Consider the following 23,085-nt stretch of genomic DNA (forward strand, 5'->3'; position numbering starts at 1 on the left):
GGGAAGGATGAGGCAAGTGGGGCTCTCTTTTGGGGGTTCAGATTTAATATGACTCTCCATCACTCCTTCCAGTATGGCACTGTAGCATATGTGGCAGTGACACTGGCACAGACCCTGGGGCAGAATCTGGGCATGATGTGGAACAAACACCGAAGTTCAGCAGGTAACCCCTTAAAACCTTTTGACCTCCAGATCCTTTTTCTTGGTCCCAGGCTCAAGCTCATGAAAATGAAAGACCAGTAGGATCTTGAGCTGGAAGGGGTCCTCTATCCCCACCCCCTCTCATTTTAGAGAGGAAGAGAGGCCCAGAGAGGTCATGTTCTTTACCCAGCTTTTAAGTGGGAGATTTAAAACCTGGGAGCCCTCTCTTTCCACCTGGTCTCTGGAGTAGAGGAAGGAGGGTAGACTAGAGGATGGGGTGGGGGAGGTGCAGGGGAGAGACCCGGGCTACTCAGGGCAGGGCTGTTCTCAGAGTGTGCCCTGGATCTTCCTGCAGGTGACTGCAAATGTCCAGATACCTGGCAGGGTTGTATGATGGAAGACACAGGGTGAGCGTTTTCTTGGAGAGAAGGGTGGGCTGAGAGGAGGGGCAGCACCAGAAACAAGGCTGGGTCAAGGCCCTGCAGCTGGACGGGTGGCCTTGGGTGTGGGGTGTGGAGAAGAGAGCTCTCCGGGCGCCCCCCCAAAGAGGGGTGCCCTGCCCCGCAAGCCCCAGGGCTGGCCCCCAGACGTTGCCCCAGACCTGGTCTAGAGCACCCCCCCCCCCGTTAGTGGTCCCTGTCCCCCGGGCGGGAGAGGCTGGGAGAGGGCGGCTCCGGCCCCATGCCACGGGAGACGCCGGGCCCCCGGGCTGGGGTAGAGGCCAGGCCCCGGGCCGGGATAGAGGCCGGGCCCCATGCCACGGGAGACGCCGGGCCCCCGGGCCGGGGGTAGAGGCCGGGCCCCATGCCACGGGAGACGCCGGGCCGGGCCGGGGTAGAGGCCGGGCCCCATGCCACGGGAGACGCCGGGCCGGGCCGGGGTAGAGGCCGGGCCCCATGCCACGGGAGACGCCGGGCCGGGCCGGGGTAGAGGCCGGGCCCCGGGCCGGGGTACAGGCTGGCCCTGAGCGCCCCGCCCCCTCCTTCAGGCATTACCTGCCCCAGAAGTTCTCGCGCTGCAGCTTGGAGGAATACAGCCAGTTTCTGCAGGAGGGGGGCGGGAGCTGCCTTTTCAACAAGCCCCTCAAGGTAGCGCGCCCGCCCCGCCCCGCCCCGGCCCCGCCCACCGGGCCCCGCCCACTCCCCTTGACCCTGGGAGGGGGTGGTGGGGTTAAGGCCAGGTTTGGGGGCCCACCCTCCCCCTCGGGGTGTTGGGGAGGGCTGGGCAGGCCCCCCCTGCCATGGCCCCCTCCGCAGTTGCTGGACCCTCCGGAGTGCGGAAACGGCTTCGTGGAGGCGGGGGAGGAGTGTGACTGCGGCTCGGTGCAGGTGAGAGTGGGGGCGGGGCGGGGCGGGGCGGGGCGGGGCGGGGGAGGAGTGTGACTGCGGCTCGGTGCAGGTGAGAGTGGGGGCGGGGCGGGGCGGGGCGGGGGAGGAGTGTGACTGCGGCTCGGTGCAGGTGAGAGTGGGGGCGGGGCCGGGCGGGGCGGGGGAGGAGTGTGACTGCGGCTCGGTGCAGGTGAGAGTGGGGGCGGGGCCGGGCGGGGCCGGGCGGGGCCGGGCCAGGGGGGCCTGGGCGGGGCCGGGCAGGGCCGGGCCAGCGCCGCCGCCTCCTCTGCTCCCTCCCTTCTCGCAGGAGTGCAGCCGCGCGGGCGGGGCCGGGGCGGGGGGGGGGGGGCCGGGCGGGGCCGGGCCAGGGGGGCCAGGGGGGCCAGGGGGGCCTAGGCGGGGCCGGGCGGGGCCGGGCCAGCGCCGCCGCCTCCTCTGCTCCCTCCCTTCTCGCAGGAGTGCAGCCGCGCGGGCGGGGCCGGGCCAGGGGGGCCTGGGCGGGGCGGGGCCGGGCCAGGGGGGCCTGGGCGGGGCCGGGCGGGGCCGGGCCAGCGCCGCCGCCTCCTCTGCTCCCTCCCTTCTCGCAGGAGTGCAGCCGCGCGGGCGGGGCCTGCTGCAAGAAGTGCACCCTGACCCACGACGCCATGTGCAGCGACGGGCTGTGCTGTCGGGGGTGCAAGGTGGGGCCTCGGGGGCGGGGCTGGGGCGGGGCCGGGCGGGCCAATCGGAGGGCCAGGAGGCGGGCTGAGGGCGGGCTCAGAGGAGCCGTGGATGGGCCGCGGGCTGGAGGTGAGGGGCGCGGGGCTGGGGGCTTGGAGCTGGGCCTGCACCCTGGGCCCGGCCCGGCCCAGCTCACCCAGTGCGCCCTCCTCCTGCCCCGCCCAGTACGAGCCCAGGGGCGTGTCCTGCCGAGAGGCGGTAAATGAGTGCGACATCGCGGAGACCTGCACGGGCGACTCCAGCCAGGTGAGTCCGGCGGCCCCGAGGGGCCGGGCTGCCCTCCCGGGTGATCGCGCCCCGCAGTCTGCCGGGAGAGGTGGCGGGGGCAGCGCCCCCCTGACCTGCCACCTCCACTTCCCTCGCACTCTCTGGAAAGCGGGGGTCGGGCGCCCAAACACTGACCCTTGTTTCTGCAGTGCCCCCCCAACCTGCACAAGCTGGATGGTTACTACTGTGAGCAAGAACAGGTAATGAATGGCGAGGGGAGATCTAGGGAGGGGGCTTTTCATCGTCCCCCCGGGGGGTCCTCCCCGGCCCCATCCCTGGAAAAGCCTCCGGTTCAGTGCTCTTTCTTTTTCTGTCTCTGCCTGTCTGTATCTCCGTGTCCCTATCTCCGGCCCTCTGTGTCTGTCTGTCTCTCTCTTTCCCAGGGTCGCTGCTACGGAGGGCGCTGCAAGACCAGGGACAAACAGTGCCGGGCGCTCTGGGGCCACAGTGAGTCCTCTGCATGCTGCCACCCCATCCCCACACTCATCTTGTACACACAGACAAGAACTGGAGATCCGGCCTCCGACAAATCTTGGATAAACCCTCCCTAGGCCCGCTTCATCCACAGTGATGGCAGTAGCATCTAAAATTGTGTGTTGGATTAAACGGCCCCTATAATCCCAAAGCCTCTTCCAGCATTTACCTTTTATGGGGCTCCAGTTTGGGGGCTAAGGACGTGTGATTGAGGATAGGGAATGGGAATGACTAGGTGAATGCCCCCCTCACCTGGAGCCCTTCCTGAAGTCCCAGGAACTCGGAAAGACCTAGCCGGATATGTACCTAGAGGGCAGTTCAGAGAGCTCAGGGTTGAGCTGTGGGGCAAGCCTCGTGTTTTGTCTCCTGCAGATGCCGCTGACCGCTATTGCTATGAGCGATTGAACGTGGAGGGGACAGAACGAGGAAACTGTGGGCGAAAGGGCTCTGGCTGGGTCCAGTGTAGTAAGCAGTGAGTGAGTGGGTCCCCCCTCATGAGGAAGCCCTGGTTCTTGGGGAACCTTGGGGAAGAGACAGTTGACTCTAGGCCAAGTCTTTTTGGTTTTTAGGGCAAGGACCCTGAGGTAGGAAGGAAGAAAAAAGATGTCAAGAGAAGCTGAGAGGGAGAGAGGGGTGATGAGAAGCTATGAAGGATATCTGTCATCCTCTACCTCTTGATTCCTCCATTTTGTCATCTGTTCAGAATTATAGTTAGAGTCATGGACAGGATTGGGGTTTCTGATGATGAGATTTGGAGCTGAACTTGGCTTGGGGTATTTCAGATTAGGAGCCAATCATCACAGGGGGAGCTAGTGGTGCAGTGCATAGAGCACCAGCCCTGGAGTCAGGAGTACCTGAGTTCAAATCCAGCCTCACACACTTAATAATTACCTAGCTGTGTGACCTTGGGCAAGTCACCTAACCTCATTGCCTTTCAAAACCAAAAAAAAAAAACAAAAACAAAGGAGCCAATCATCATGGTTAAGATGGACTCATCTCTCAAATCTCCCCTCCCCCCCCAGGGACGTGCTCTGTGGATTTCTTCTTTGTGTCAACATCTCTGGTGGGCCTCGGCTAGGGGACCTGGGTGGGGACATCAGCAGCATCACTTTCTATCACCAGGGCAGGGAGCTGGACTGCAGGTACCTGGAGCCCTTCCTTTTTAGTCCACCTGAGGGTAGGGGTGCTAAGATGAAAGGGGGGGAGGCAGAGGGGACAGGAGGAATAAGGGACAAGAGAATGGGGGACTAAGTGGGGATTGCACCCCAGAGACCAAAGCAGAGACTGCCTTTCCCTTTAGGGGAGGCCATGTGGAACTTGCAGATGGCTCAGACCTGAGCTATGTGGAGGACGGCACTCCCTGTGGCCCCAACATGCTCTGCCTGGATCACCATTGCCTCCCAGCCTCAGCCTTCAACTTCAGTAGCTGTCCCGGCAGTACAGGACGCAGGATCTGCTCTGACCATGGGGTCAGTACTGGCCTCTCCACACCCACAGACTGATCCTTTGATGGAATGGGTCACAGCCAGCCTGACTGGGGAGGAAGGGTAGGGAAGATGATCACATCCCACTTCTCAAAGGAGCTTTCCTCTCCCTCCCAGGTTTGTAGCAACGAGGGGAAATGCATTTGTCAGTCTGACTGGACAGGCAAAGATTGCAGTGTCTACAATCCAATGCCCACTTCTCCACCCACAGAAGAAACTGAGAGATACAAGGGTGAGCTTTGGGATCTAGGGGTTGGGGTGAAATTTTTCTTTTTTTTCTAAGTTAAATGTTGTTTTCCCCACACACATAGTTTCCTTGCCACTCCTCCATTAAAAAGACCCAACCTCCCCTTATAAAAACCATTAAAAATCAAGCAGATTATTTCATTGGCTATGTCCAAAATATTATTTGTCTCATTCTGCACTCCATCAGCTCTCTAACAAGAGATGGGTAGCATATTTCATCCTGTTTTCTGGAATTGTGATTTTTCAAGGAATTGTTCAAAGTTCTTGGCTTTGCAATGTGATTATTGTATAGCTTGTTCTCCAGGTTCTTCTCACTTCACTTTGCCTCAGTTTATACAATTTTTCAAGGTCTCTCTGAAATCATCTCCATCATTTCGTATGGCATAATTTTTTATGGTATATTCTATTACATTCATCCATCCATTTGACATATTTTGTTCAACCATTCCCTAATTGATGGGCCTCCCTCCCCTAACTTGTAGTTCTTTTGCCACCACAAAAAGAGCTGCTAAAAACATTTTAGTTTTTGTGGGTCCTTTTCCTTCTTCTCTGATCTCTTTGGGATACAGTACTCAATATTTCTGACTCCCCTCCTTCCTCTTCCCAGTGATTCTTGTAGATGCATTCTCTCTCCACTCATTTCTAAACAAAATCAAACTCCCTTTCACCAGGTCCCAGCGGCACCAATATCATCATCGGCTCCATCGCAGGGGCTGTGCTAGTTGCAGCCATCGTCCTGGGTGGCACTGGCTGGGGATTTAAGTAAGCGCCTCCCTGTCCCAGATGATTTTCCCAACCCAGGGGTGGTGGGGGTAACTTTGTAGCTTCCACAGTGTCTGATGACCTGGACCACTCTTTGGGAAGGGGGGATGGGGAGTCCTGGTCCCCTTGGGGGCTGATGAAGGCCGGCGCAAGGAAGTGAGTCCCTAATTGGATTCTGTCTCTCTATCTCTGTCTCTCCCGTTCCCTTCCCTAAGAAACATTCGCCGAGGAAGGTATGACCCGACTCAGCAGGGGGCAGTGTGATGGCACCTCCACTTCCATCCCACCCGCACCCGCATCCGTCTCCATCTCCATCGTCAGCTACCATCCTGATTTCTCCATTGGCACAGGCCCGAGATCACTGTCCCCTGCCGGGGGGGGGGGGGGTTCCAGGTTGTAGAATGACAGGCACCAATGCTCTCTGTCATTCCGACCTACCAGCCTGGCTTCTCCACCTGCTCGCTCATTGAGAGGGTCACATTGTTGGGTCATCCTTTTCCACCACCAGCTCTCCACAGCCCCCACTACAGGCCAAAGTGCTTAAAATATTCATGGACCTGGCTGGGCCTCCTCAACCTCTGTCCTTCAGCAATAAATAACCACAGCACCAGTCCCCTGGGGAAGGGGAAACAGCCCTACAATCCACCTGTCTCCCCATGCCATCTGGTCATGTCTTCCATGTCATCTAATGTCTGACCTCCCCTGCTCCTCCTCCCTTCTGGCCTTTTGTGCATCCTTTGACTTTCCCTTCAACCTCTATAGATCATCACAGTGACAGACAGGTCCTACTTAGTGAGCAGATGTTCAGACATCTGGGGTACTGGGTGGGGGGAACCAGCTTCTCTGCCAAGGCCTTTATGGGAAGCAGACCCTAAATTCTATCTGTGTTAGCATCTTCCTTCCCTTCACCATCTTGGGGGGGGGGGTCGGGAGGGACCCTAAGCCTAGAGTTAGTTGCGCTTCCCCCTGCCTCACCTGTCAGCTCTCTGGTGCTTCTATGTTAGACTGGACTGAAGCCTGTCCCCCTCTTTGGTTCCTCGTTTCTCTTCCAGGTCGGGTGGGGCCTAAGCTCCTCTCCACCCCCCTGCCTGGCGCTCACAGTCACCACCTGGAAGGGGAAAGGACACACCTGCCCTCACCCCACCAACAGAGGAGCCATGCCATGTGAAAGTCTTCCTGGGGCCGGGCCCCCAAAGGGACATCTTGGTGGGGTGGATCCCTGGCATGGATGTACTACTACTACTGACAGTGAGGGGGCTGACGTGTGCATCCTGCCCCCCTCCACCTCATGCCCAGCTTTGCCTTGTGTGCACTCATCCCCCTCCCCATGTGAATGTAGCTTCCATCATCACTGACTGTGCCCAGGCTGGGGCCAGAGGGCATCTACTGATGGAGGGAGGGGGGCAGCCACCAGCTGACACTGCACTTTGGCCCTAGGGGCACCTCGGCTGACCCTGCCTGCAAGACTGGTTCAGTCAATAAATATCAGATCCCAGGGCCTCCTTGCCCAGCCTTCCAGGGGCTTGGGGGATGTCCTGTCTTTGCCCCCATTCTGGCTTCCTCACTCTCCCAGCCAGAGCCTGGAGGTGGCTTAAGATGTCTGATTTTTTTTTTTAAGAAATTGAGACCTAAATGATGAATGTAACCACAAGGTTGGCAGAGACCAGGGTAGCTTCTAAGGGTATTCTGGTATTAAGGGGGAGAAGAAAGACATAGGGATCCCCCTTCCCCTTTGATGGGAACATAAATTTTCCCCAAACCCAAGGTGGAGTTTGGGGATCAATCCTTCCTCCTCTCTATCACCAGTCCACACTAGAGCTCCCTGGCCCTGCTGCAACCCAGGACAGGCCTGAGTGTTAAATTGAAACCAAAGCCGCCTGGTCCTGTGGCCATGACCCCAGAATGTCAGCAAGGGCCAGGGCCTGGACTGGGAATCCCAGGGAGTCATATGTCACATGGGCAGTTCTGGAACTAACTCAGGGTTGGAGTGCCCATTGGGGTGACCCTAGATGTTGTAGGCAATTGACCCCCTTCCCCAGCAGTGGGACCTAGGTTCAAGGTGTCCTGTGACTGGTGCTATGGTGGGCATCAGAATAATGGGTTAGGAAAGCACAGGGCCCCATAGAATCCAAAATCCTAAGGCAGGGCTTCAAGACCACACCTTCCTAGACCCTCGATTGAAACTCCCCTTCCTTCTTGCACCCTAAACTCAAGGCCTGAGCAGTGTTTACATACAGTATTGCCTCTCTACCCCCACCCTTAGAGCCCCAAATGGGAGGTATCTCTCCATCTTGGGGGGGAGACCTCTGTGGCTCTATATGGACAATCACCCTCTGCTTCTGGGCTTCCTTTATGAACTTTGACCTGGAGCTGAAGAAATGAAGGGGTGAGGGAACCCATCCTCCTCCTCTCCTAGTTTAAATGTTTGGCCCGGGATGTGTGAGAAAGGAGACAAAAAGGCCTATGCCTCCTTTCACCACAGCCAATACCACTCCTTCCTGATGAAAGCTGCAGTTCTCTGCCCCTTCCAAGTCCGCTATTGAGTCTCGGCTCCCCCAACTGGGGCAACTCTGGGGAGGAATTTTCAGGGGGGTGGGCTGCATCTGCTGCATCCCCCTTCCCTCCCCAAACCTCACCTCAGGTGCTAGCTGGGGGGACCTGGGGCTGCTACACTTTGATTCCTTCTAAGTAGCTATGGAAAGCCTGGTGGCAGGAGCCCCTGGGGCAGGGTCCCAGATGCTCTGCCCAAGGCAAGGGGCCCATGGGTAGGAAGCCCTGCCCCAAGCACACCTGCCCTGCTGCCCGAAGTAAGAGCAGGTCTAGTGATGCCTTATGGTGTTCCCCCGGTGGAATTGTGTGCACATTTATGTCAACACAAGCCTGAGTATAAGTGAATGGCTTTGCACCTCTGCACAAATGTACCTCTGGGTGTGCGTGTGCGTGTGCGTGTGTGTGTGTGTGTGTGTGTGTGTGTGTGTGTGTGCCCACACCGGTTGGGGGAAGAGAGAGAGAATGTCCACCACCTTTGTGTGACCAGTTAGCCTGATGCTCTCAGCCATCGGCATCCTCTCATCCCACTGCCTGCCCCTGGGGCCCCCCAGGCTGGGGCAGAGGCTGGGGTCCCCCCCAGAGTGATGCCATGTCCATGCAGCATCCTGTAAATACACCATTATGGGGGGAAGGGGAAGAAAGGGAAATAAAGATCCCATCCTGGGGCTTCCATGGAGCTCACACTCTTGGTCTTGTCATTGACTTTGGCTCTTGGCATGATTTCTTGACCTCTTTCTAGGGGAATCAGGGTTACTGTCCTTCCCAAGCCCACTTCCAACAGACTAGAGTCTGCCAGTCTAGGCTGGGGACATGGATATTCTCCTGGGAAGGGGGTTTGCTTTTCATTTCATTGAGAAGGTTTATCAGCTCTAGCCAAGAGAACCCTTCCTGTACTTCACAGAGATTCCAAAATCAGAAGTCTTCCTTGACCCATAGAAAACCCAACTCTTCTTCTTCTCTCCCACCCAGACTTTGGTAAGACAATCTTGAGGGTCTATTTTATCTTAGAATTCATTTATGCCTCAATAGGACAAAGGGGCAGGTGATTCCAGACCTGAGGATAGTTATCCCTTCCACACTGTGATTATCTCATCAAGGTTTGGATAAATTACAGGTTGACATAAAATATTAAATGGAAATTTGGGGAGAGTTTTGTGGAAGCTGCAGAGGACACACACAAAGACCAGCAGATGACACAGAGCCTATGACCAAATACTTAACCCAAATTTTCTAATAGAGTATTGTAAATAATCCATAAAAGAAAAAATTCGGACTTCTCAGGTTTGAAGGGAGGCCAAAAAAATTTTACAGATTTTCAAGATCACTGGGGCACCACATTCCCTATGCAGAAGGGATAACTGTACATCCTAGAATTGGGGTAAGAATCCACAGCCCAGATATCCAGTCTGATCTGAGACCTCCTAACCTGAGCTATACAGTCACTGTTTCTGGTGTGAATCTTAAAACACCAGGGAACATCTCAAATTCCAAAGGGGATACAAAAAAAGGCTTAAATATTGGCAAATCAAAATCATTCCAATCTAAGAGGGGGTGATGAATGAAGTCTGGGACTATATTATAATTCATGGGATCATATATTTGAAAATTAGAAGGGATATAAAGGATCAGTTGAATAAATCTTTACTGCCTACTATCTTCTAATGGGAGGATATACACACCTGGCAGCCAGGGAAGGGGGTTCTGACCTGGTGGGGGACATTAAAGGAGTGTTGAGTGTCTGCCTGTTCTCCTTTCCAGAAGCACCTGAAATATTTATTTGATTACTTTTTCTTAGAGAGGTGGAAAAGGGACGGAATAATGCAGATGGCAAGATGTTTAATGAGGATGGAGGAAGGAGTGGGTTAGGTGAATTTGCACCTATTCACTAATCAGAGGAGTATAACACTGGGGAAGTGGGGCACAGTCTGCTCCCATTGGGTCTAGGGGAGCAGTGGGTAGATAACAAGGTGTCTCAGAGAATCTTATGTGCCCAGCCCCTTCAGTTTCTGCAGATAAGAAAACTGAAGCTCAGAGAGGTTGTTGATAGTCCTATAGGAAATAAGTGGATTTGAACCCAGGTCCTCTGACTTAAAAATTAGTTCTCTCTCTTTTTTTTAAGGTTTTTGCAAGGCAATGGGGTTAAGTGGCTTGCCCAAGGCCACACAGCTAGGTAATTATTAAGTGTCTGAGACCGGATTTGAACCCAGGTACTCCTGACTCCAGGGTCAGTGCTTTATCCACTGCACCACCTAGCCGCCCCTTTTCTTTTCATTGTACCACATTTGTCTTGTTGAATTGGACTGGATATGGAGTCAATTAAGATCAGAGTTTGAATCTTAGCTATGACAGTTTTGCTGAGTTGTTTCAGTCACATCATTTTGGGGGTTTTCTTGGCAAAGATATTGGAGTGGTCTCATTTGCAGAAGAGGAAACTGAGACAAACAGGGTTAGGTGACTTGCCCAGGGCCACACAGTGAGTAAAGGTCTGAGGCTGGATTTGAATTCATGATGATGAGTCTCCCTGACTCCAGAGCTGCTGCTCTATCCACTGTACCATTTGTCAAACTAAAGTACTAGGTAAATGTGAGAAAGTAATATTATTTCCGACATACTTGACTCATAACAACCTTATGGAAAGTTGGGGCAAGTATTATCTCCCTCATTTCACAGAGGTGGAAAATATGCCTCGCAGAAAGTTTTGTCCATGATCACAAAGCTAGTAAATGTCAGAAATCCCAGAGAAATCTTCCAAGTCCTAGCTCTCTTCCTCAAACCAAGTTGGATTCAGGAAAAGTTGTAAGCAGCTTGGTGACTGGGCCATACACACTTATTAACACTTGTCAGGAATGTGCCAGGTAATACTGTTAGGTCTGGGGGATACAAAGACAATTAATCATTGCCTTCAAGGAGCTTCCATTCTAAAAAGTCTGAAGACATCACACAAAAGGAAACTGAACTTGGGAGTTGCAGGAGAAGATGCCAGCTTGGGGACTGTGGTATTGAAGTTGGGAAAGTCAGAAGCACAGCCAGGAGAATGAAGGTGAGCTGACCTGGGATCTTCCCCAAAATGAGGCTCCTGAGACAAACCCACCGATGGGAGGAGAGGACTTCCATGGTAGAGAGATATTTCAAGTTGAGAAGGCTCCAGGAATGCATGCCTGAATTAGTATTTATAAATGCTTATGGTTGTTGTTGTTCAGTTGTGCCCAATTCTTCATGACCCCTTTTGGAGTTTTCTTGACAGAGATACTGGAGTGATTTGCCATCTCCTTCTCCAGTTCATTTCACAAATGAGGAAACTGAAGCAAACAAGGTTAAGTGATTGACCCAGTTAGTGTCTGAGGCTGAATTTCCTAACAGATCTTCCTAACTCTAGGCCTGGCACTTTGTCCACTGTGCCACCTAGTTGCCCCCCTCCCCCCACTGGGGAGTACATTGATACATCCAGGAGCAGTAACTGAATTAATTTGATCAAGATTCCAAAACTGGAAAGGAGTAGGGGAGGGAAGGAGAAAGCCTGGGAGAAGGGAGGGAGTACCCCTGAGGACAATCACTGGTGAGTTTAATTGGGCATCAGGTCAGAAGTTTTAGAGAGGAAAGACTCAAAAAGCCCAATGTTTGGTCTGTGGTCAAAAAGCCAAGTGGATTTTTAAAAACTTCACTAATGTTTTTCCTTCCTATCCCATGGTTTTCTTTCTTTTCCCTTAGACTTAATTCTTTATACAAAAAATGACTAATATGTAAACATGGACAACTTTTACCAGATTGTTTGTTGCTGAGAGGAGTGGGGTGGGAAGGGACGGGATAGAAAAATGTGTAACATAAATATGCAAGTAGATGAATATTAAAAAACTTTCATAACATGCAATTGGAAAAATAGAAAAAATCAATCAAAAAAAGAAAAGAGGTAAGTGGAAAGAAGACAAGTAGGAAGTATAGTTTAATAAAGAGAGATAGGTGAGTTGGTAAAGACAGAGGACAGTGGAAAGTCTGAAAAAAAAACTCTATTTTCAGTTGTGGGGAAGACAATAAACATTTATCAAGTGCCAGACATTTTATGGGTAGCTATGGATATGGTTCTACTTCTGGAGTAAGGAAGACCTTAGTTCAAATTCAGCCTCAGACATTTACTAGCTATATGACCTTGGTAAAGGTCACTTATCCCTATATGCCTCAGTTTCCATATTTGTAAAATGAGTAGAAGGAGAATGAAATGGCAAACCACTCCAGTATCTTTGCCAAGAAACCTCAAATGGGATCATGAAGAGCTAGACACAACTGACACAAATCACAATAACAAACATATGTATACACATATAGATTGTGGATATGAGCTCTGTAATGATTAAGAGCTGCTTCAGGAGGGGGCGGCTAGGTGGCGTAGTGGATAGAGCACCTGCCCTGGAGTCAGGAGGATCTGAGTGCAAATCCAACCTCAGACACTTAATAATTACCTAGCTATGTGGCCTTGGGCAAGTCACTTAACCCCATTGCCTTGCAAAAAACCTAAAAAAAAAAAAAAGAAGAAAAACAAAGAGTTGCTTCAGGATTTTCTACTGTTCTGTCATTACCAACTCTCCTATCTCTCTTCATTGAACTATATATACTTTTTACCTGTCTGCCACCTTCTTTCCACTTGCCTTTTTTTCTTTTTTATTGATATTTTCTTTCATTTTTCCAGTTGTATGTTATGAAAATTTTTCAATATTCATCCACTTACATATTTATAACTTACTCATAGGGTAGTAGGACAATGGATTTGCCAATTAGGATTTCTAAGACTCAGAGTTGCTAGACATCCCAGTGATCCTTTTGAGAAGTCAACTCTAACATTTATCGTTGTCCTTTCTGGTCATATTTGCCAGTCTGAGAGGTGTGAGGTGGTATTTCAGAGATGCTCTAATTTGCATTTCTCTAATAATTACTGATTTAGAGCAATTTTTCATATGACTATGGATTGCTTTGATCTCCTCATCTGGAAATTGCCTTTGCATATCCTTTGACCATTTGTCAATTGGGGAATGGCTTGTCTTGTTAAAAATTTGACTCCATTCTTTGTATATTTTAGAAGTGAGTCCTTTGTCAGAAACACTAGTTATAAAAATTGTTTCCCAATTTACTACATTTCTTTTGATCTTGGTTACAGTGATTTTGTCTGTGCAAAAGCTTTTTAATTTAATGTAATCAAAATTGTCTAGTTTTTTTTTTAATGATGCTCTCTCCATCTCTTCCTTAGTCATAAATGCAAATTAAAGCATCTCTGAGGTACCACCTCACACCTCTCAGACAGGCCAATATGACCAGAAAGGATAATGAACATTGTTGGAAGGGTTGTGGGATATCTGGGACACTATTACACTGTTGGTGGAGCTGTGAACTCATCCAAGCTTTCTGGAGAGAAATTTGGAATTATGCCCAAAAGGCAACAAAAATGTGCATACCACTACTGGGTCTATACCCTGAAGAGATTATGTAAAAGGGTAAAAATATCACTTGTACAAAAATATTCATAGCAGCCCTGTTTGTGGTGGCAAACAATTGGAAATCAAGTAAATGTCCTTCAATTGGAGAATGGCTTAGCAAACTGTGGCATATGTATGTCATGGAACACTATTGTTCTATTAGAAACCAGGAGGGATGGAAATCCAGGGAAGCCTGAAGGGATTTGCATGAACTGATGCTGAGTGAGATGAGCAGAACCAGAAGAACATTGTAGACCCTAACAGCAACATGGGGGTGATGGTCAACCTTAATGGATTTTCTCATTCCATCAGGGCAACAATCAGGCACAATTTTGAGCTCTCTGCAATGGAGAATACCATCTGTATCCAAAGAAAGAATTGTGGAGTTTGAACAAAGACCAAAGACTAGTACCTCTAATATAAAAAAAAAAAACCATTGTCTTATTATGTAATTTTGCTATCTCTTATACTTTATGTTTCTTCCTTAAGGATATGATTTCTCTCTCTCATCACATTTAACTTAGATCAATGTATACCATGGAAACAATGTAAAGACTAAGAGACTCACTTCTGGGAGGGGGTTAAGCAAGATTAGGGGGAAAATTGTAAAATTCAAAATAAATAAAATCTTTCTTAAAAACTAAATAAAAAAAATTTAAAAATAAAAATAAAAAAGAGAAGTCAACTCTAGATGATGGCTAAAGAGGCTGGACCAGCCTTGAACAGCTCCAGGTGGTCCTGAGCAGCAGCTGCTGTCTTGGGACTTTCCAAACATCTTACTCCCTGGTTTATCCTCTCCACAGATGTCTTCTCTCTTAAGACCCTCCTCCTCCACTTCCAAACTAGAAACCATGTGATCTAACCCCTTTCTCTCTCTCTCTCCTCTGACCAACTGAAGAACTCTACCTCTTTGTTCCCTTGTAGGAACTTCTCTCCCTTGTAAGACTTTTCTCAGACAAGAAATTCATTTAATTGGTGTATTGAATTCTGCTTCATTTCTGGTCCCTATGTGGATCTGGGAGTCATTTGTTAACCATATAGATATATACAAATTAATAGAAGGTAATGAAATACAAAGTCATTAGGGAGAGAAAGTCAATGGGCATTGGATTTCAAGTTCCTTAAAGGGAGAGACCAGCTTTTGACTCTTTTGGTATCAACAGAGCATAGGGCAACCAGATGGCACAGTGAATAGAGGGCTGGCCCTGAAGTCAAGAGGACTTGAGTTCAAATCTAGATCCAGACACTTACTAGCTGTGTGACCTTGGGCAAGTCACTTAACCCTGCCTCACATCCAGGGCCATCTCCAGTCGTCCTGATTCATATCTAGCCACTGGTCCCAGATGGCTCTAGAGGAGTTAGAGAGGCTGGTGACTTAGCACAGCACCCCCTCACTCAAATCCAATTCATGTGCTTGTTCTGGCATCATCTCCCTAACATCATGGTCTTCAAAAATGAAGCACAAGGGGGGCAACTAGGTAGTTAGAAAGTTAGGTTGATGTCAAGTTGTGAAAGGCTTTAGAAGTCAAATGGAGGAGTTTATAAATTACCCTAAGCAGAGAAAAGAGTGATGAGATCATTGGGAGGGCCCAGAAGAGCCTGGAGGTACACTAGAATTGAGGGGAGGGAGTGGTAGTGATATAGCTAATGAGCCAGCAAAGTAGACAGATGGAGAAAACCAGGAGAGAGGAGTATTGTGAACACCCAGAGAGAAGTGTCCAAGAGGAGAGGGTGGTCATCGGGGTCAAATGCAAAAGAGACACCAGGAAGATAAAGGCTGAAAAAATATGGCCAGCTTTGGTAAGCTCTGGGGAGAAATTTCAGAGTCATAATGAAGTTAGAGACCAGACTGCAAAGCTGGAGTGCATTTGGGTACATTTCATGTTATATAATAGCCTGCAGACTATATCTTGTATTACATACACTATATTTTACATATATATATATATATATATATATATATTATGGCTATAATAAACATATAGTTCTATAAAATGCAGAATTATTATATATAATTATACTTAACATAATTATGTAAAATCTATTGTAGATGATATAATTCAGTCATTTTTAGAAATGTCTGACTCTTCATGACCCCAGTTGAGGTTTTCTTTTTTTTCCCAGTTGAGGTTTTCTTGGCAGGGAAAATCACTGGAGTAGCTTTCTGTTCCTTTCTCCAGCTCATTTTACAGATGAGGAAACTGAGGCAAAGGCCACACAAGCAGCAAGTATCTGAAGCTAGATCTGAACTCAGATCTTTCTGATTCCAGGCCTAGAGCCTTACCATTGTGCCTCCTGACTGCCTAGATGGGAATTAATCTACTGGAGAAGATAGGAGGGGATAAGATCAAAGGAACAAATAGTCTGGACTTGGCAAGGAGAAAGGCTATTTCATTATCAGAGACTGGACAGGAGGGATAAAGAGTAAAAGAAGAAAGTGGGCTCATAGTCAATGGTATCAATTTTCTTTTTCTTATGATTATATGTAACTTTAATTTCTTCATTTAAAAACTGCCTGTTCATATCTTTGACCATTTATCAATAGAATGACTTTCTTTATTTTTTATTTTTTAAAGCACTATATAAATGTATTTTTATGGATATAATTTTTTTCAATTTTCTTAAAGTCTAAAGTAAGATCTTCAGTTGAGAGAGAGGGAAGAAGAGGATGTGAGGAAAGCCTGGAGACAGTAGAGGTTTGCATCAGCTTCTTTGGGAAGTGGGATAAAGAAGTAATTGGAGAGGATTAAAAATGAGTTGTCTTGGGGGGGGGGGCTAGATGGCACAGTAGACAGAGCACCAGCCCTGGAGTCAGGAGTACCTGAGTCCAAATCTGGCCTCAGACACTTAATAATGACCCAGCTGTGTGGCCTTGGGCAAGCCACTTAACCCCATTGCCTCATATAAAAATAATTTTATTCATTTATTTATTTATTTTAGGTTTTAGCAAGGCCACCTGCTACTCCAATAAAAACAAATTAAAAAAAAAAAGGATGGATAAAAATCCTCTAATACATGAAAGGCCCCCCCCACCCCCAACCAACAAACATTAAGCTCCTGCTCAGTGTAGGACATTATGCTAGTGCCTAGGGGAAAATAGAGAAAAAAAGTAAAAAACAGTTCCAAAAAACTTAAAAGTAGGGGAGCTAACATTCCCCTATAGGATTACGATATATTATTTTTTATTTAAACCTTTATCATTTTCAATGAAATAAGAGTATTTACTTCTTTTGAGTCATGCATATTCTTTTTTTTAATTTTATTTAAGGCAATGGAGTTTATTGACTTTCTCAAGGTCACATAGATAGACAATTTATTAAACATCTGAGGTCACATTTGAACTCAGATCCTCCTGACTCCAGGGCTGGTACTCTATCCACTGTGCCACCTAGCTGCCCTGCCTTTATCATTTTCACACGTAGAATTCCATATTCCAAGATTCTCACTTCTTTATAGTGTTACTGCCGAGTCTTGTCTGATCCTGACTTCAGTTCCTTGTACTTGAATGCTTTCTTTCTAACTACTTACAATACTTTCCTTGACCTGGAAGGTTGCTCTGGATTTTGGTTAAAATGGGAGTTTTCACTTTGGGATTTTTTTTCCAGGAAATTTCTTTTAGCTCTCTATTTTCACTTTTCCTGCTAGTTCTAGTAAATCTAGACAATTTTCATTTATGATTCTTTTATTTTATCCAGATTTCTGTGGTGCAAAGGAAGAGTCTAGAGATTCTCAAGTTACTCCTCTTGATTTATGTTCTGAGATTTTTATGTTTTTGGTGGTAGATACTTTATATTTTTTCCTACTTTTAATAATTTGATTTTATTAATACTTCTTATTGTCTTTGAGTTCTGTTATGGTCTTCACTCTAATGTTTAGATAGTTTGTCAATTGGTATAATCTTCCAAATTATCTATTCCAATTTTTCCTTCAAAGCTTGCTTTCTTTCTTTCTTTCTTTCTTTCTTTCTTTCACTTCATTTCTTCCAGCTACTCTTTTAATCATTGTGGTCAAGCTATTTCTTTCCCCTATTAGATCTGTCTTATGTTTATTATATTTTTACTCTCTTCTTTTGTGTTTTCCTTTTTTGGGTATCTCTTGGCTCATATCTCTTGGCTCATCTCTCATAGTTTTTGGTGTCTTCTGTTCATTCACATATCTAGTCCCATTTCCTGATTTGGAACTTTGTGCAAGGCCAGGCTCCCACACTCTTAGTCTTGACTTCAATTTTGTGAATTCCAGCATCTGGCTTTTGTCAAACTGGATGAGTCTGCTTAGATTTCTGGCAGGCTTCAATGTCCCTAGTCAGAGCCTGGTCAAGGTGTTGCTTTGGTCTTCTGTTCTTTTCACCTGATTCATACTGGTTTTCTGACTGCATCGGCATGTAGCTTCTGACTATTTTTTGGTATAGTTCTGGGCTGAAGAAGATTCTTTTTCCTTAGCCCCACAAAAATCCTGGATACCATAAAAAGAATCATAAATGAAAATTGCCCGGATTTATTAGATAGAATCAGAAGGCAAAGTGAAAATAGAAAAGCTTATTAATGTTCTCTTTTAGACTTGATCATTTTTTCAATGTGGTTCTCTTTTTTGGATTATTGCTGGAATATATATATATATATATATATATATATATATATATATATATGGAATTCTTTTGTTTAGCTTTTAAATTCCTTCATGGTTTGGATTCACCTGCCTTTCTATCCTTCTTCTGTTGACTTCTCTTGTTTCATTCTCCAGTTCAGCCAAGTGAGCTTTCTCGCTGTTCCCCACTCACATTTTATCTGAATTCTCGCTTCATCTCCATTTTCTAGAATTCCTTGTCTATTTCAAAACTCTGCTCAGGTGCTACCTTCCACATGCTCTGATGCTCTTATGCTAAGCTCACGGGGACCAGATTTGTGATTTCACTGACACTTTCAGGGGAGGAAACTCTACCAGTGCAGGTCAGCACCTTCCTATCAACTTGAAATATTGGCCTTTCCTAGAACACTGAGAATGTAAGTGATTTGTCCAAGTATACATCACAACACCAGTATAATATTAGAGGTGGGACTCAAACCCAGGTCTTTTTGGCTCTGATAATGGTTCTCTATCCACCATACAACACTGCCTCTCCTCTGACCTATGGCATATATCTGGTGCTTAATAAATACTTGTTGATTGATTGGGCTGGTTAGAACTACTCAACTTTCCAATATTAAGGGATCTGAAGTACAGATCATTCTTGTGACAGTAAGTCTGGGTGTCCAGAGACAGAAGGCAAGATGGAATGTATGTGCAGCCATTCGTCCCTTCTTTCTTCCAGAGCAGCACGCCATCCCAGTGATCAAGGGCTTAACTAACCAATGGGCTGCAGTATATTGTTTTAGCCACTAGATGGTCCCCTGGCTTCTCAAGAGTAACCTACTCCCAATTGCTTTTTGCCCATAGAAGAAACTGCAAGAGATTCAGTTGGTCCTATGTTTCAGCATAGAAGCTTATGATCTAGAATAGGTCTCAAAATTCTCATTAAAACATGCAACTTCGGTTATTTTGCTCACAGAGTCCTCCTTCCTCCGACCCCCCCCCCCAGAACATGCCTCACAAATTATAGAAATCAATAATTCACTTTTTATGGTTCGGTGATGTATTAAAACTTAGCACAGAAATTCAGTCAATAAAACAACAAAAAACCATCAAAGAAAAACTGCTTCTAGCTTGAATTGGCTTCCTCCCACCCCATTCCTCATCACCTCCCCCAAACTGATCTGAAGGGAAATTTGAACAAGTTCCAAAATTCAATTCAGTTCCTTTTGAGGAAATGTAAGAACATGGTGAAGTTTGGCTTGATGATCTCTCTGATAAGACCCTCGCTTAGGTCTGCTCCACATTGCAGTGTCCACCACAATCACCACCACAACCACCCTTCCCCTAACCTCATGGTCTTCTAGGCTGTTCAGTCTCCATCTCCGAGTCATCTCTAGGGTCATTGATTGTCACAGGACAGTCTGCTCTCCTCCCGTTTCCTTGTAACCACCGAGGTTGAGGCAGTATCCATGTAAGGACATCAGGACCCATTCCAGCTGCTCATGGGGAAAAAAATTCAGCATGGAATTCATTCAAGGGTTGACTTCTCTTTCTTTCCTTAAACTTTTTTTTATTTTTATTTTTTTGCAAGTCAATGGGGGTTAAGTGCCTTGCCCAAGGCCACACAGATAGGTAATTATTAAGTGTCTGATGTCAAATCTGAACTCAGGTCCTCCTGACTCCAAGGCCAGTGCTCTATCCACTGCGCCACCTAGCCACCCCCCTCTTTCTTTAAACTCTTAAAAAATGTTAGGCAGCTACTTTAAGGAAGGGAGGGATTTTGAACCTGGAATCCAGGAATATGCTTGGTTTTAGTCCCAATAAATTGATAACTGCATTTAAATGTAATTGTCTTCCTTGGTAATCCTATATATTTTATACTTTTAAAAACCTTATTCTAAGAAGGGGATCCTTATAATGCAAGGGATTGTAAGCATAGAGGAATATTGTAATTGGAAACAAATTTTATAATCTTTTCCTGCACTTAATCTTTTCTTTGACCATGGTCAAGTTAGATGTTAGATGCATGCATTTGATAATATGTCACATTAAACTATGTAGGGGCTCATCTTGTAGCCCACCTCCTACAGCAATTTCTCCAATACAAGTCCCTCGAACACTCCCAAAAGGTCAACTCTCCAGTGTAAGAACCAGACCACTCCAAGTATGTCACCCTCCGGTGGATCCTGAGCAGGGTATTGAAGGACAAACTGAAGTATTACTTGCTCTCTTTTCACAGCCCTCACTTCTTGGAGTTCTAATGCACAATTAATTGGCCTCTGGCCTTCCTGGCTAAAATCAGTGGTCTTTAAAGAATTTTTACAGTCTTTATCTTCTGGTCTCTAATCTAAAGAACTTTAACTATCTCTTAATCTTCTGGTCTCTAATTTAAAGAATTTTAACTATCTCTTAATCTTATAGTCTCTAACCTCCCAAAGCATGAGTTAATCAGCTGCCTGCCTGGTTAAAATGCTGCGCCCCAAACCACACCGTGCTCTTTAAAGAACTCTTAACTATCTGTCACTTTCTTTTGTATTGTAATTACTTTTTAATAAATCTGTGTTTTCTTTTTATGCTGCATTCTGGGGTTAAAGTCAAGAGTTCTTCACAGGAAAATTAATGAATCCTCCTACAACATTTAGGCTTCACTAACCTATCTAAGGGGGCCAAAATAAGTGAAAAACCATGGTTTTTCAAAAGTCAAAGCAATTCGAAACCAGAGTATTCTGGTAAGCTTACATTTATATAATTTCCTAGCTTATGCAAGCTTCTCTCTTTACCCTGTCCACTTCTCAGAGGTCTTGGAAAGTCATTTATTTTGGGTATCAGATTACATTACAAGAATTTTTCTTTAAAACAATAATTACATAAAAAATTACAACAAATAGATTCCTGAAATGTACATGCATGGCAAACAGACTATGCTTTTGTTAGATATAGCATTTACACAATGGGAAAAATTCCACTCTAGATTGTATCAAATTTAGATGTTTTCTTTAGTTTCAATATAGCAGAACCTGCTGGTTCTATGGGTGTGTTTTTAGGTGTAGGTGAGGAAATGGATGAAGAAATTTTTTTAAAACAATAATATAAACAAATATGGAGTAAACCAGAATAATTTCCACCATAATAGAAGCAGTCTAAAAATAAACAACTTTGAAGACCTAAAAATTAAGTGCAAATTCACATTGGAAAAAGATGTTTCCTTGCTGAAAAGTTCCTGTACCAAGAGTCTGGTTTAAAAAAAAAAAGGACTCTCTGTCAAGTTGATAACTTTAAGAATCCAATTATTCTATTAGACAATTATCTCCTAAGGATTCATGTCTAGGGTCCAGCTGCTAGGTGGTGCTGAACAGAGTGCTGGACCTGAAGCCTAGAAGACTCCTTTTGTGCAGTTCTGACACTCACTAGCTGTGTGACCCTGGGCAAGTCACTTAACTCTGCCTCAGTTTCCTCATCTGTAAAATGAACTGGAGAAGGAAATGGCAAACCACTCCAATATCTTTACTAAAAAATCCCAAATGGGGTCAGACTCAACTGAACAACCACAAAATGTCTAAGGCATCTTATTGGGTGCTTAGTATACAAAGACAAAATGTATAACTTCTCTGATATCAAGTTTACATTCTGCTACTAGTCCCCTGAGAGCAGGGATTACCCTTTGCCTGTTTTTTTTTAATATCCTCAGTGCTTAGTACAGTAACTGGTTCATAGTAGGCACCTAATAAATGTCTAATGATTTAATAATACTGATTTTTTTAAATGGTGAGGGAGTCATGGGGAAGAGAAACCAGATACATTGACTATAAAACATATTTGGAGGTATAGAAACAAGAGAAAAGAGCTTTGTGCGTATTTTGGGGCAGGGGGAAGATTTGATTCTGCGCCCCCCCCCCCACTTAGTTGATGTAATCACAGAAACAGGAAGGAAAGAGTGGTGATAAGGTATTAATTGTACTTGTGTGAAAAGTTCTCTGAACTGACTCGGCATCATCCAAGCTCCAAGGGGCTCTTCGAAGGTTGGCTGACTTAGGGGAGGGTTTGAGGTTGGGGAGGTGGAGGTGGGAGCTTTCCCATTTAATAAGAGACTTTATGAGATGTGTCCAGCAGGAGGATGGGAGGGCACCCACATATCCTGCAGACAGACCCAGCGTGCCAGGCAAGAAGCAGCTTTGGAGATTCAGGAGAGGCCCAAGGACAAGGAAATTCAGTCACCTTTAAGTAAGGCTTTCTTAGAAGGAAGGTGGAACCGAAACTTTGAGCAAATGGGCTATCCCAGTGGGAACACTCTTTGGGAGAGATGCTGTTAGCAACTCTTACTTATTAAGCTATTAAGCTAAAAGAGGGCAACATCTGCCTGGATGTAGCTATAGCTCTTCCCAGAGGCAGGAGGGCTGGGGTGACCTTTAGAAATTCTGAGCTTTCCACCGAAGAGAAAGTGAAACTCTCAGAAGGGGGAAGAGCATTGCATCTGAAATCGAAGAACCTGGGTACCAAACTCTACCTCCATCAACTTATCACCTACCTCACCTTCACTGTTGCTTTGAGGTAAGCCACCGAGTCTATCTGGGGGTGTTTCCTTTTCTGTAAGGCTGGTCTAAGTGGCACCTAAGGTTTCCTGGCTCTATGACCCCCTGGAAGTTTTTGGGCCTGGGGAACTCAGTTGTAGGCGAACACAGACCTCTAGTGCCCAAAGCTGGCAGGAGAGTGGAACAAGCCTTGCCCCCTGTATCTTCTCCTGCCCTTTGTAGAATCCCCTGGAAGGAAACCGACCATAAGCTCCCGGTCCTTCATTCTGCAGGTTTATCCTAAAGGAACTTGGCTGCCCATGTTGGGGTTGCAGGGAGCAATCTAGGCATGGTTGAAAGGGGGGGCTTAAAGTTATGGGTATATGATTCCATATTGGACCATCCACAGAATTGACATTGCCAGGGATGACCTGTTTGTAACATCCATCCTTTCCTCAGACATCTTCAGGGAAGTAGTATGATAAACAGTGCTGAATTTGGAGGTACAAAGACCAGAGTTTGAACCCAATCTCAGACATTTAATAGCTGTGTGACTCTGGGCAAGTAACTTAAC

At 46.7% G+C, this 23,085-nt stretch overlaps 2 protein-coding genes across 6 annotated transcripts in view; one reads left to right on the forward strand and one right to left on the reverse strand.

Moving 5' to 3' along the window:
* Positions 1-8,668, forward strand: part of ADAM11 (ADAM metallopeptidase domain 11) — a 36,861-nt gene extending 28,193 nt beyond the window's left edge. The window contains exons 13-26 of the mRNA XM_074224326.1: positions 73-163; positions 497-548; positions 1,130-1,229; positions 1,398-1,519; positions 1,987-2,149; positions 2,355-2,435; positions 2,606-2,656; positions 2,840-2,903; positions 3,303-3,402; positions 3,953-4,072; positions 4,231-4,399; positions 4,532-4,646; positions 5,332-5,422; positions 5,638-8,668. Coding sequence (XP_074080427.1) covers positions 73-163; positions 497-548; positions 1,130-1,229; positions 1,398-1,519; positions 1,987-2,149; positions 2,355-2,435; positions 2,606-2,656; positions 2,840-2,903; positions 3,303-3,402; positions 3,953-4,072; positions 4,231-4,399; positions 4,532-4,646; positions 5,332-5,422; positions 5,638-5,686 — 1,368 coding nt within the window. The 3' untranslated portion in view covers positions 5,687-8,668. The remainder of the gene's footprint in view (positions 1-72; positions 164-496; positions 549-1,129; positions 1,230-1,397; positions 1,520-1,986; positions 2,150-2,354; positions 2,436-2,605; positions 2,657-2,839; positions 2,904-3,302; positions 3,403-3,952; positions 4,073-4,230; positions 4,400-4,531; positions 4,647-5,331; positions 5,423-5,637) is intronic.
* Positions 8,669-17,367: 8,699 nt separating this feature from the next.
* The window catches only part of GJC1 (gap junction protein gamma 1), a 67,468-nt gene continuing 61,750 nt past the window's right edge, over positions 17,368-23,085 (reverse strand). For 4 of the 5 annotated variants that reach the window (XR_012475918.1, XR_012475917.1, XR_012475915.1 and 1 more), the window contains one exon: positions 17,368-19,499. The gene's annotated coding sequence lies outside the window, so the exon portion shown is untranslated. The remainder of the gene's footprint in view (positions 19,500-23,085) is intronic. The other variant, XR_012475916.1, reaches the window with a different exon arrangement.

Source organism: Macrotis lagotis, chromosome 2 (genome assembly GCF_037893015.1).
Source record: "Macrotis lagotis isolate mMagLag1 chromosome 2, bilby.v1.9.chrom.fasta, whole genome shotgun sequence".
Lineage (NCBI taxonomy): Eukaryota > Metazoa > Chordata > Mammalia > Peramelemorphia > Peramelidae > Macrotis > Macrotis lagotis.